General features: G+C 39.2%; 1 protein-coding gene across 1 annotated transcript in view; it reads right to left on the bottom strand.

Moving 5' to 3' along the window:
- Nucleotides 1–9,874, bottom strand: part of NSUN7 (NOP2/Sun RNA methyltransferase family member 7) — a 62,985-nt gene extending 53,111 nt beyond the window's left edge. The window contains exons 1-2 of the mRNA XM_030881122.2: nucleotides 9,581–9,874; nucleotides 8,637–9,051 (exon numbers count right to left, since the gene is read on the bottom strand). Of these exons, the coding sequence (XP_030736982.1) occupies nucleotides 8,637–8,964 (328 nt within the window). The 5' untranslated portion in view covers nucleotides 8,965–9,051; nucleotides 9,581–9,874. The remainder of the gene's footprint in view (nucleotides 1–8,636; nucleotides 9,052–9,580) is intronic.
- Nucleotides 9,875–13,921: the final 4,047 nt, after the last annotated feature.

The raw sequence follows: 13,921 nt of genomic DNA, 5'->3' as shown, positions 1-13,921 counted from the left end.
GGAAGCACAGAAGGTCCCAAAAAAGATGAACCCAAAGAGACCCACACCAAGACATATCATAATTAAAATGACAATTTTATTTTATTTTATTTTATTTGGCCACACCACACCGCTTGCAGGATCTCAGTTCCCTGACCAGGGATCAAACCCGGGCCACAGCAGTGAAAGTGCCAAGTCCTAACCACTGGACCACCACCAGGGAATTCCCTAAAATGACATTTAAAAATAAAGAAAGGATTCTAAAGGCAGCAAGAGAAAAACAAAGAGTCAGTTACAAGGGAACCCCCATATGGCTATCAGCAGATTTCTCTGCAGAAAACTTCGCAGTCCAGAAAGGAGTGGCATTACATATTCAAAGTCCTGAAAAGGAAAACATGCAGCCTAGGATACTCTACCCAGCAAGATTATCATTTAGAACAGAAGAAGAGAAAATTTCTTAGACAAGCAAAAACTAAAAGAACTCAGCAATATTAAACCTACCCTAAAAGAAATATTGAAGATATTCTCTAAATAGAAAAGAAGCAAGAAACTATAGGAAAGGGAAAATCACAATAGGAAAGGTAAATATATAAAAGGACAGAAGATCACTTCAGTCAGTACACAGATTAAAAAACAATCAAAAAATTGTAAAAGCAATTATAACTACAACTAACAGTAAAAAGATATGCATGAAGAAAATAGGACAGCAAAATCACAAAATGTGGGTGAGGGGAGTATAAAAATATAGATCATTTAGAATGTGTTTGAAGTTGAATGACTATCAGTTTAAAGCCAGTAGACACAGCTGTGAGTTAACATACTTGAACATACTTGAAACTACAGTATATTTTAAATTTGTGGTTACTCCATGGTAACCACAAATTTAAAATATACTGTAGTTTCACAAGAACCAAAAAGAAAGTAACTCAAGCGTACTACAAAAGAAAATTATCAAACCACAAAAGGAAAAACAAAAAGAAGAAATAAAGAACTATAAAAACAACTGAAAAACAAGGGTTAAATGGCAATAAGTACATACCTATCAATAATTACCTTAAATGTCAATGGACTAAATGCTCCAATCAAAAGACACAGCGTGGCAGATTGGATGAAGAAACAAAAACAAGAACCCTTAGTGTGCTGCCTACAAGAGACTTCCTTCAGGGTGAAAGACACACAAACTGAAAGTGAGGGGATGAAAATAGATAGTTCATGCAAATGGAAACACAAAGAAAGTGGGGGTAGCAATATTCACATCAGACAAAATAGACTTTAAAACAAAGTCCATAAAGAAAGACAAGAAGGGAATTGTATAATGATAAAGAGATCAATACAAGAAGATAATATGCTCGTTAACATATAATCCTCCAATACAGCAGCACCTAAACATATAAAAGAAACAACAACAGACATAAAGGGAGAAACTGACAATACAATAGTAGCCAACCTTAACACCCCTTTGACATCAATGGACAGATCATCCAGACAAAAAATCGGTAAGGCAACAGAGGTTCTAAATGACACAATCAGTTGAACTTAATTGATATCTACAGAATACTACATCCAAAAAAACCAGAATACAGATTCTTTTCAAGGGCACATGAAATGTTCTCTAGGACAGACCACATACTAGGTCATAAAACAAGCCTCAACAAATTTAAAAGGACAGAAATTATTTGAAACATCTTATCTGACCACGACAGTATGAAACCAGAAATCAACCACAGAAAGAAAAACAGGAAAAGAATGAACACATGGAGACTAAACAACATGCTACTAAGAAACCAATGGGTCAACAATGAAATAAAAGAAGAAATGAGGAAATGCCTCAAGACAAGTGAAAATGAAAACACAACCTTACAAAATCTGTGGGATGCTGCCAAAGCAGATCTAAGATGGACATTCACAATGAATCAGGCCTTCCTCAAGATACAAGAAAAATCTCAAATAAATAACCTAACCAACCACCTAAAAGAATTAGAAAAAGAAGAACAAACAAAACCTAAAGTCATCAGAAGGAAGGAAATAATAAAGATCAGAAAAGAAATAAATACAGATCAAGAAAACAACAGAGGGGGCTTCCCTGGTGACGCAGGGAAGGTTGAGAGTCTGCCTGCCGATGCAGGGGACATGGGTTCGTGCCCCAGTCTGGGAAGATCCCACATTCCACAGAGCGGCTAGGCCTGTGAGCCATGGCTGCTAAGCCTGCGTGTCTGGAACCTGTGCTCTGCAATGGGAGAGGCCACAACAGTGAGAGGACCGCGTACTGCAAAAGAAAATAATAATAAATTTAAAAAAAAAAGTAGAAAACAACAGAGGGACTTCCCTGGTGGCACAGTGGTTAAGAATCTGCCTGCCAGTGCAGGGGACATGGGTTTGATCCCTGGTCCAGGAAGATCCCACATGCCGCAGAGCAACTAAGCCCGTATACCACAACTACTGAAGCCTGTGTGCTCCAGAGCCTGCATGCCACAACTACTGAGCCCATACGCTGCAACTACTGAAACCCATGTGCTCTAGGGCCCGCATGCCACAAGTACTGAGCCCGCGTGTGCAACTACTGAAGCCCGTGCTCCTAGAGCCCTTGCTCCGCAACAAGAGAAGCCACTGCAATGAGAAGCCCATGCACCACAACAAAGAGCAGCCCCTGCTCGCTGCAACTAGAGAAAGCCCATGTGCAACAACAAAGACCCAACACAGCCAAAAATAAATTTTAAAAAATAATAAAATAAAAAAATAAAATAAAGTAAAATAGAAAACAACAGAAAAGGTCAATAAAACCAAGAGCTGTTTTTTGGAGAAAGATAAATTCAACAAACCTCTAGCCAGGTTCAACATGAAGAAAAGAGAGAAAACCCAAATAAACAAAATAAGAAATGAAAGAGGAGAAGTAACAGCTGATACAGAAATACAAAAAAATCATAATACTATGAACAGTTATATGCCAACAAATTGGACAACCTAGAAGAAATGGACAGTTTCTAAAAACATAAGATTTACAAGAACTGAGTCCAGAAGAAACAGATAATTTGAACAGAACAATCACCAGACGTGAAATAGAATCTGTAATTTAAAAAAAAACTCCCTGCAAACAAAAGTCCAGGAGCAGACGGCTTCACTGGGGAATTCTACCAAACATACAATGAAGAAATTATACTGAGCCTTCTCAAAATATTCCAAAAAATTGAAGAGAACGGAACACTGTGAAATTCATTCTATGAAGCCACCATCACTCTGATACCAAAACCAGACAAAGAAACTACAAAAAAAAGGAAATTATAGGCTAATATCTTTAATGAATATAGATGTAGAAATCTTCAAAAAAATATTAGCAAATTGAATCCAACAATACATAAAAAGGATCATACATCATGACCAAGTGGGATTCATTCCAGGGTCTTAAGGATGGTTCAACATATGCAAATCAATCAGTGTGACACACCACATTAACAAAAGGAAAGACAAAACCACAGATCATCTCAAAAGACGCAGGAAAGCATCTCATAAAATTTGACATTATTCCTAATAAAAACTCTCACCAAAGTGGGTATAGAGCGAACATATCTCAACATAATAAAAGCCATTTATGACAAACCCACAGCCAATATAATACTCAACAGTGAAAAGCTGAATGCCTTCCCACTAAATTCTGGAACAAGACAAGGATGCCCACCCTCACCACTTCTACTCAACATAGTACTGGAAGTCCTAGTCCCAACAATCAGATAAGAAAAAGAAATAAAAGGTATCCAAATTGGAAGGGAAGAGGTAAAATTTACACTATTTGGAGAAGACATAATACTCTATACAGAGAATCCTAAAGTCTTCACACAAAAACTATTAGAACTAATAATGAATTCAGCAAGGTAGTAGGATACAAGATTAATATACAGAAATCTGTTGGATTTCTTTACACTAACAATGATAGAGAAAATTTTAAAAGTTATATCGTTTATTGCATCATAAAAAAGAAACAAAACCCTAGGAATAAACTTAACCAAGGAGGTGAAAGACCTATACACTGAAAATTATAAAACACTGATAAAGGAAATTGAAGATGATTCAAAAAAATGAAAAGGTAGTTCATGCTCTTGGATTGGAAGAATTAATATTGCTAAAGTGAAGCACTCTATAGATTTAATGCAATCACTATCAAAATACCCATGACATTTTTCAAGAACTAGAACAAATAATCCTAAAATGGATATGGAACCACAAAAGGCCCAGAACTGCCAAAGCAATCCTAAGGCAAAAGAACAAAGCTGGCGGTATAAGCTTCCAGACTTTAGACTATACTACAAAGCTACAGTAATCAAAACAGTGTGGTATTGGCACAAAAACAGACATATAGATCAATGGAACAGTATAGAGAGCCCAGAAATAAATCCACATACCTATGGCCAACTAATCTATGACAAAGGAGGCAAGAATATACAATGGAGAAAAGACAGCCTCTTCAGCAAGTGGTGTTGGGAAAACTGGACAGCCACCTGTATCAATGAAATTACAACATTCCCTCACACCATCCATAAAAATAAGTTTGAAATGGCTTATATTACTAAATATAAGACATGACACCATAAAACTCCTACAAGAGAACATAGGCAAAATATTCTTGGACATAAATCGTAGCAATATTTTCTTAGGTCAGTCTCCCAAGGCAACAGAAAAAGAAAGCAAAAATAAATAAATGGGACCTAATCAAACTTAAAAGCTTTGAAACAGCAAAGGAAACCATCCGCAAAACAAAAAGACAACCAATGGAATGGGAGAAAATTATCTGTAAACAATGCTACCAACAAGGGCTTCATATTCAAAATATACAAACAGCTCATACAACTCAGTACCAAAAAAACAAACAATCCAATCACAAAGTGGGCAGAAGACCTAAATAGACATTTCTCCAAAGAAGACATACAGATGGCCAACAGGCACATGAAAAGACACTCAACATCACTGATTATTACAGAAATGCAAAGCAAAACCACAACAAGCTATCACCTCACACCAGTCAGAATGACTATCATCAAAAAGTCTACACATAATAAATGCTGGAGAGGGTGTGGAGAAAAGGGAACCCTTGTACACTATTGGTGGGAATGTATATTGTAGCCGCTATGGAAAACCATATGCAGGTTCCTTAATAAAACAAAAAATAGATCCATATAATCCAGCAATCCCACTCCTGGGTATATATCCAGAAAAGATGAAAACTCTAATTCAAAAAGATACACGCACTCCAATGTTCATAGCAGCACTATTTATAATAGCCAAGACATGGAAACAACCCAAGTGCCCATCAACAGATGATTGGCTTAAGATGCGGTGTATATATATACAATGGGATGTTATTCAGCCATAAAAAAAGAATGAAATATTGCCATTTGCAGCAACATGGATGGACCTATAGAACATTATACTTAGTGAAGTAAGTCAGACAGAGAAAGACAAATACTATCTGATATCACTTATACGTAGAATCTAAAAACAATAAAAATGAATCTATACATAAAACAGAAACAGACTCACAGACGTAGAAAACAAACATGATTACTAAAGGGAAAAGGAGCGACAAATTAGGAGTATGGGATTAACAGGTACAAACTACTATACATAAAATAGATAAGCAACAAAGATTTACTGTATAGCACAGGAAACTATATACAATATCTTGTAATAAGCTGTAATGGTATATAATCTGAAAAAAAAATAACTGAATCACTTAGCTATAACCTGAAACTAACAGAATATTGTAATTCAACTATACTTCAGTTAAAAAAAAAAGAATGCCAAGGCCCTCTTATAATTATAAATATAAGTACATGGGGTTTTTGTTATCTGTGGAAAGAGGGAAACTTGACAACCTTCATAGATGTTGTCATACATTGTTGCTGGGAGAATTAAGCACTGTCCGTAAGACTCCTTTGAGAAAGGACAATAGAAAGCTGTACCTGGTCTCTTCTGGACTTTGTCCTGTGTATATTTTTCTGGTGCTGATCTTAATCTTTATCCTTTCATTGTAGTAAACTGTAACCATGAGTATAACAGCTTTACTGAGTTCTGTGAGTCCTTCTAGTGAATCATTGAACTTGAGGGTGGTCTTGGGGATCCCTGACTACACATACTTATTCCCAAAGCCATAACCAGACCATATATTAAGTATTTGCTAGGTTTTTCACTGACAGGTTACATGATTTTGAAATGACCAAGTTAATGCCACAGCCAGTTCCTCGGACTGAGAGGTCATCAAATACTATTTACAACTAGAGAGGTTGGAGAAAGAATTAAACCAGGAATAAGATCAACAATTTCAGAAACATCTCTTTCCTCAATTTTTTTTCTTAATGGGTTGTTCATTAATTTTTTTTTAAAGAAATCGTTTCGCCAGTTTTTCTTCTGTTTTAATATTTAATAGTCCTTGAAACATCCAGAGATACTTTTAAAAAATAAATTAGCTGCTAGTACTCTACTTCTTTGACATAAGTCAAACTTAATAGGAATAGCTTACTCTTCATTACCTTCTTTAACAGACAATTGACCTTGCAGTTATTTAGCAGAGTGAGACTAGAGGTGGTCATTTCAACAAACATGATTCTGAGCCCTTTAAACCTTTAAAAGATTAATCAGAAAAATACACTCTCTGCTTTGAAATACCTTATACACAAAGGACATCAACAAAAGGGCAAATAATAAAACTGGAAAACATAAAACACAACCAAAAAAATACACTTAACATTTGTATAGATTTTTTTCTTCGTACTTCCTTAAAAAGATATGGTAATATGATTCAATTATCTGTTCACAAATTCACAAACAAAAGAGACCATTACCCAAGCTCTCTTAATTTGTACATTAACCTTTTCAGCTTTACTGCTCCTATAAAACCTTAGAGAAGAAATCCTCAGTTTTCTTTCCTGAACCGTGATTCCCTGAACCTATACTGTATAAGCGAGATGTGAGTCTACAAAATATTACATGTGAAAGTATTGATAGAACACTGATAATACAAAAGGCAAAAATGAAATGCATAAGAGTCTCCAATATTTTAAAGCAAAATATCAGGTTCTTAATTATCTTGGAAACCCACTGAACTTAGGAATTCTAGTTTTATTCCATTTGAACATTAGAAATTATTCAGATGATAATTTAAAGCAAGATATTATTATCATTAAGAAGAAAGTAATAGTTGTACCAAGTAAACAACCAAAGCCATCTCATCTTAGAATTTGAACTTATAAAAATGAACATTTCAAGGAAAAGTAGGTTTATAAATGTCTATGACAATAATTTATCTAAATGGGAATTTCTAGGTTATTAAAAAATGTCAGTCACAAGACCCTTTCATAAAACACAAATATAGATCAAGAGAAAGAAAAAGATAATCTACCATACACATCACTATAGCATGACCATCTAGTCAATGCATTAATTTTACAAAGAATAATTTCAGGCTTTTATAATTGATTTCTAAAGGTAAGTTTCAATATTCTTATCGGGGAAAAAAAATTGTCTATAATAGAATTTTGGCATTACCATTAAAATATCAACTAATCAACATAAATGCCTAGTCTGCATTTCACTGCTGCAAGGAGAAAATGTTCAAATGTTCACCTGACTCATGATTTAAAGTACAACACTCTGGTTGGTCTTTAAATCTGCATTTTAAAAAGGAAGAGGAGGGAAGGGATGAAATAGAATCTGAAAGATTAAACTGGAGGAGGGAAAAAATGGTTAAGATAGATTTTAAAAGAAAAAAAAAGATCACAAGCAGAAAATAAAGAAATGAAACCCAAAGAGTAGTTGCCTCTTAACATCATATAAATTTTTCTCTGTGATGGCAAATTCCTGGCTTCAGAGTTGAGCTACCTCATGTCTGCAGACAACCAAAAATATACATTCGTATCTGAGTAATTAATGGGACATTTTAATTCACTGAACAATTGTTAACTGCCTCTGTGCAAGGATGTACAAGGCCCAGTAAGTACTAACACTAAGGAAATATATGCAAATGAGTGATGCCCTTTCTGGGTGTCTCTAAGAAGCTCATCATTTCAGCCAGGCTGCTAATACTCCAAACATTTCTGGAAATTCTTTTGGAATACTCAGTACACAAACCAATATAAACTTTATAGTTCATATTGTATTATAGTTTATAGCTAGTACAGAAACATGTCTCCAGGCCCTTTGACTGCTCTCACAGTAAAAATATTTGATTCTGTACTGGAGTCAACTCCATACTCAAGTTGATCATTACCCACCATTGAGGAAATCTGCAATATTACACCTCAAATCCTGGCAGCAAGTTAGAAAGGGGACTTTTACAAAAATTTGAAAAAATAAATTTACAAGCTTCCAAAATTAAAGCGAATGGCAGTGATTCGGATCATCTTAACTTGCTTTAATTTTGACCCATCTAAGGACAAGGCACGGTTCTAGGCACGGGGAAATCTGCAGAGAAAAAAACGTTTCTGGCCTGAAAGAGCTTGCTGTACAGGGAAACTCTCCTAATGCCTGGACATTTGCAACTGACCAAAGATATTCAAAAGCCTAAAAACAAAATCTGGTGTGTGCATGAGGGGGCAAGAAGGGGGACTGCACTCCACAAATTCTCTCATTATTTTCCGTTAGTGCTGACTGTCAAAACGGGTACTACTCACACTTCAGGGCACTGAAAGCCAGCTCATAGGCCAAACGCTGAAAGGATTCATCCTCAGACTCGGTGGAGGACGGCAGGGGCTCATTCCCATACTTTATTAAGACCTTCTCTGGTGAGTTTTCGAATCGAATGCCCTGAAAAATGTTCGCTGCCATAATGTAAACGGAGTCCGGATAGCCAGTTTTTTCGGGCAAACCAGTTGAGGTTTTTTCGCTGTATGCTGTGTCCCCTGACAGTGCCAGGGAAGAGAGTTGGAGATAAGAGAGTTGGGAGATCTCCTCGGTAGTTTCTTCTTCCGAAAACTCCACTTTACTGGCGGGGTCAAGCATGTTTGCCCCTTCACTGTAGTAACTCAAGCTTGAATTACAATTCAGATGTCCCAGGAAATGGTTTTCCTTGTACCTTAAGCATCGTCTCTGAAAAGAAAAGATTATCTCGGTAAATCACTATTTCTGCACGACCACACTTGGTGGCCCACCCAGTGTGGCCCTAAAGACCAAGAGGTGGCATTTACTGGCCGACACGAGCATCCCATACTTCGAGCCGGGCAAGTCCGAACGAAACCTCCACACACTCACAAAGGGAGAGGGGTGGAGACGGCTCCCAATCGCCTCCGAAGCGACGAGACTTTTACCAAGGCCCGTTTGGGAGCGTCTGCGGCCCCTCGGGCGCTCCTTTTCACTGGTTCCCGCGAGTCCTCCCTCACCCCAGAGGGCGGATGTTCCCTGGGGCTTTGGGGACAGAGACGCCGCAGCCGCCAGCACTTCGGGCACCTGTGGCTGGTGCCTGAAACAACGCCCTCGGGAGCCCCGGGACTGCGGGGCTGCGGCGGCAACCCGCGCCGGCAGTTTGGTTCAAATGAGCCTCTCCCACCCGCCTGGGTCTGGGCAGGGGGGTCGCGACCCCAGCTCTCGCTTCGCTCCGGTTCCCGGAGGGAGGACGCACCTCAGGCCTTCGCCCGCCCGTGCGCTGTCGCGCTTGACGGACGCGGCTGCGGAGCACGGCGGACGGCGAGGCTGGTGAAGCAGTCGACTCAGGCCGCGGAAAGGTAGGCCTCCCCCGCCTGTAGCAGTCCGCCGGCCCAGGACTCGGGTCTCCTTGGCAACCAAGGTGGGGGAGGGAACGCCGCCGGAGGGAAGGGCAGTTCCCGCGGGATTTGGCCAGAGCCTACTTTTCCTCAGCGAGTTGCTCTTCCTCCCTCGTCCCGGGACGCTTGTGTCAGCCCTTCGTGGCGTTGAAGGCCCATGCACAGTTGGACCGCGCCATCCTGAGCATCCTCGACTGCCCCAGATTCACAGGTGGCCCCTTTTCCCCAACACGTCCCCTGCGGTCTCCTTGAAAGCAAGAATTTTGTATCGCTGACAACACCCAGTTTAGCGGGGGCGCAGGAAATGTTAAAACAGATGAGTGGGGCTTCCCTGGTGGCGCAGTGGTTGAGAGTCCGCCTGCCGATGCAGGGGACGCGGGTTCGTGCCCCGGTCCGGGAAGATCCCACATGCCGCGAAGCGGCTAGGCCCGTGAGTCATGGCCGCTGACTCTGCGCGTCCGGAGCCTGTGCTCCGCAACGGGAGAGGCCACAACAGTGAGAGGCCCGCGTACCGCAAAAAAAAAAAAAAGATGAGTGTAGAACTACGGAAGAAAAGGAAAAAAAGGGACTAGTCGACTTTATTTCCACGCTTTTTAGGACAATAGATATCACATTAGACGGACCCTTCCAGAGCAAGTTGTGTAAAGACCTTTGCCAATTTAAGACCGCATCCTTCCTTTCCAGGAGTTGCCTGCAAAGAAAGATGCTGCTGAAATGGACCTACAAAAAATCAAATTCACCCCACCCTTCAAATTATAGAATGGAACTGGGATTATATATAAACCACCCCAAAGGGTTTTAATATGGCTACTTTAATTTTTGAGAGCCCTGGAGCGAAGTCTGCATCATAATGCATCAAAGAAAGTGAGCTGTGCTCTTTTTTTTTTTTTTTTCCGGTACGCGGGCCTCTCACTGTTGTAGCCTCTCCCGTTGCGGAGCACAGGCTCCGGATGCGCAGGCTCAGCGGCCATGGCTCACGGGCCCAGCCGCTCCGCGGCATGTGGGATCCTCCCGTCCCGGGGCACGAACCCGTGTTCCCTGTATCGGCGGACTCTCAAGCACTGTGCCGGAAGCCCTGTGCTCATTTTTAAAGGTAGTGGAAAAATACTCTCTTAATTTCTAGAATAAAAACAAAATGAATGAGATTTAAATCCTCTATTGAGTTTATGCGCATTTTAAACACTTCATTGATAGCCTTTTAGCCTGTTATCTCCAAAGTGCATGTTCTAAAACTGGAAAGGAAAAGATGGCTTTTTTTCCTCTAATGTACACCATTTGTATTGCTACTTTGAAACTTCTCCAGCAGATTTCAATAGGTCTGGTAGTCTACTGATTTTACTGCCAGTCAGAATATCTAGAGCTTTTTTGTATGCACTCAAATTTTTCTTACAGTAAAATTCAATGAACTAATGCAAATGTGAATATATAAAGGTCATGCAATGAAATATAACATATATGTACTTCACATTTCTTGCTTGGTTTAGGAAAGTCTTCAGTAAAATAGAAATGGGCGTTGGATTGTGGAACTTCACAAATTATGTTTCAAGTTTTAAGTGAAAAAAAGTCGAAATCATTTTAAAAATCAATAAAAGAGTTGCTAATATCTACTTAAAAGAAAAAAAGAAACCTGCTAGATACTTGGTCTCCATTTTCTCCATAAAGCAAAAACCAAAGCCTGCAAGTTGAGGGAAGTTCTTCATTTTGTACTAAGATCAAACAAAGTCACATGAAAATCTTGCAAGTCCAAGCCCCAAACTCAGCAAAAAGCATGCTAAATATACTTGCGTTAAATAACTCTATTGGCTACTGGTTAGGAATCTCAGATTTTGTTCATCTACTTTGTAAAAGTGGTCCAATCTGGAAAAGAAACATAATTTACATAACTAAGATCAGTTATGGTCACTCAGGAATTCCAAATTTTGTTCACTAGTCCTTCCTCTGTGGGTTAAACAGGAAGGGATAGACTTTGGCATTTGATGAACTGATATCTGTGTAACCTTAGGCGAGTCCTTAACATCCCTTGGCCTCAGTTTCTGCATCTGTAAGGTGGAGTTAGTAATGCCTATCTTCGAGGATGTTTGTGAGGATTTAGTGGAATGATGTGTGTCAAGAAGACTGTCTGGAAAATATCAATAGTAGCTCAGTAGTTAGTCCCTCTTTTCCCCCTCTATAAGGTTTATTTATGAAGCACCTTTTTTAATCTTTAGATCCTAGAAGGTATGAGATTACAGAGAAAGCTAGTCTGCTGAACTAGCATCTGAAAGACTTTTACTGGAATAGTAAAATAGAGATATGTTTGAGGTAGACTGGTATAGTCATTGGTTTTCAACTTTCACGCACCTAAAACCCTTGTTAAAAGTGCAAATTCCTGGAATTATCCCCAGAGATTCTGAGTAGATCTGGAGTGGAACCCAGGAGTTAGCAATTTTAGCAGGTAACCCAGCTGATTTTGATGTAGTCAGCCCAAAGACCACACAGTTGGAAAAACTCTGGTATAATTAAAAGACTACTGGTTCTAATTCCACCTCTATCCCTGACTTGAAAAAATCCTTTAGATTTTGTTCCCTGTCCTACACAACAGATTAATTATCCCACCTTATTTTGCATGTGAGTTGTGAGACTTTAATCTTTTCACTCTCCAGCACACCTCCCATATAGTATCTTCTTGTCTACCAGGACAAAACCCAGCTTTTCAGCAAGGCAGACAGGGTCTTCTGTTATCTGGCCTTTGTTTGCCTTTTTTTTTTTTTTTAATATTTATGTGTTTATTTATTTGGCTGCGCTGGGTCTTAGTTGTGGCACGTGGGATCTTTGTTGCCGTGGGCAGGATCTTCGTTGCAGCAGGTGGGATCTACTTTCCTGACCAGGCATTGAACCTGGGCCCCGTGCATTGGGAGCGCAGTCTTAACCACTGGATCACCAGGGAAGTCCCAAACTGCCTTTAAACCATCATTGCTTGGCATCCTAAAGTCACTCTTTAAACTTCCATATCTTTACACATGCTGTTCCCTCAGTCTTGAATGCTCTTCCCTTTTTGTCCAGCTGGTGAACTCCTATTCAATCTTTGAAACTCAGTGCAAGCATCACCTTTTGTAAAAGCCTTCCTGACACTTGTATTAGGATGTAAATTTAGCCTCTGTAACAGAGACTCAAAATAACCACTGGTTTCAGTAAAATAGGAGTTTATTTCTCACATAAAGTCTTGTTGGCATAGTGGCTCTCCTCCACAAAGTTGTCAGGGCCCAGACTCCTATTTTAGAATGCATCTGAAGGGTTTGCCGTTGTCAGCTTAGCCCAAGATGGCTTACCACGATGTCCATTTCCAGCCAGTGGTTAGAGGAATAAAGAGGAAAGGAAGGACATGCCTGTTACTTTCAAAGACATGACCTGAAAGGTGCACACATAACTTTTGCTTACCTTCCGTTGGCCAGTCACATGACATCCCTAGCGGCAAAGAGGGTTGGCAAATGTGTCCAGCTAGAAATGAAGGGTACTATTGCTAGAGAAGAAGGGGAGAATGGATATTGGGGAACTATTAGTAGCAATCTGCTACAAACCTCTACCCCCTGACCCCATCACCCACCAGTTCACTCATTTCCATTATTCTCAATGTCAAGCGTTCCCTACTCTCTGTTCCCATAACATTTTGTGCATGCATATGCACATTCATTCATTCATTTAACAGGTATATATTAAATTCTTACCATATACCTCTCACTTTGCTCAGCCCTGGAGGTAAACTAAATGAGTGTATAGAATGATCCGGGACCTTACCCTCAAGAAATTGATGGATATACTTGTATTTGGACACCCTTCAATTTTTATTATATATATTTATGTACAGCTCTGTACCCCCCCCTTCTGCCATCCTTCTACTCTCACAACTTGAACAATACACACACTCTAAAATAGTTTTATCATATCTTTTAAATTTTATTATATATTATATCTTTTTATTACCAGATGCTTTTTATTTTCAGAAAGAGCAAAATATCACTCTTTCATACACACATACCTGCACAGAAGGTTATAAATGTGAAGATGTTTTAGGGATCATGATATATTTTATTATGCACCACGCAGTACACCGTACAATCTGTGGAAAATGTGAGGTAAAAGCTAGCTATAAACTTTAAAATACTACTGTCTTTCAAACTATAATTTGAGGAGCTCGTTTTTTTCGTTTTGTTTTGTTTTTA

The sequence above is a fragment of the Globicephala melas genome, chromosome 5 (genome assembly GCF_963455315.2).
Source record: "Globicephala melas chromosome 5, mGloMel1.2, whole genome shotgun sequence".
In the NCBI taxonomy this organism is placed as follows: Eukaryota; Metazoa; Chordata; class Mammalia; order Artiodactyla; family Delphinidae; genus Globicephala; species Globicephala melas.
Note: the sequence above shows the minus strand (reverse complement) of the source record. Positions and strands in the feature narration are given on the sequence as shown.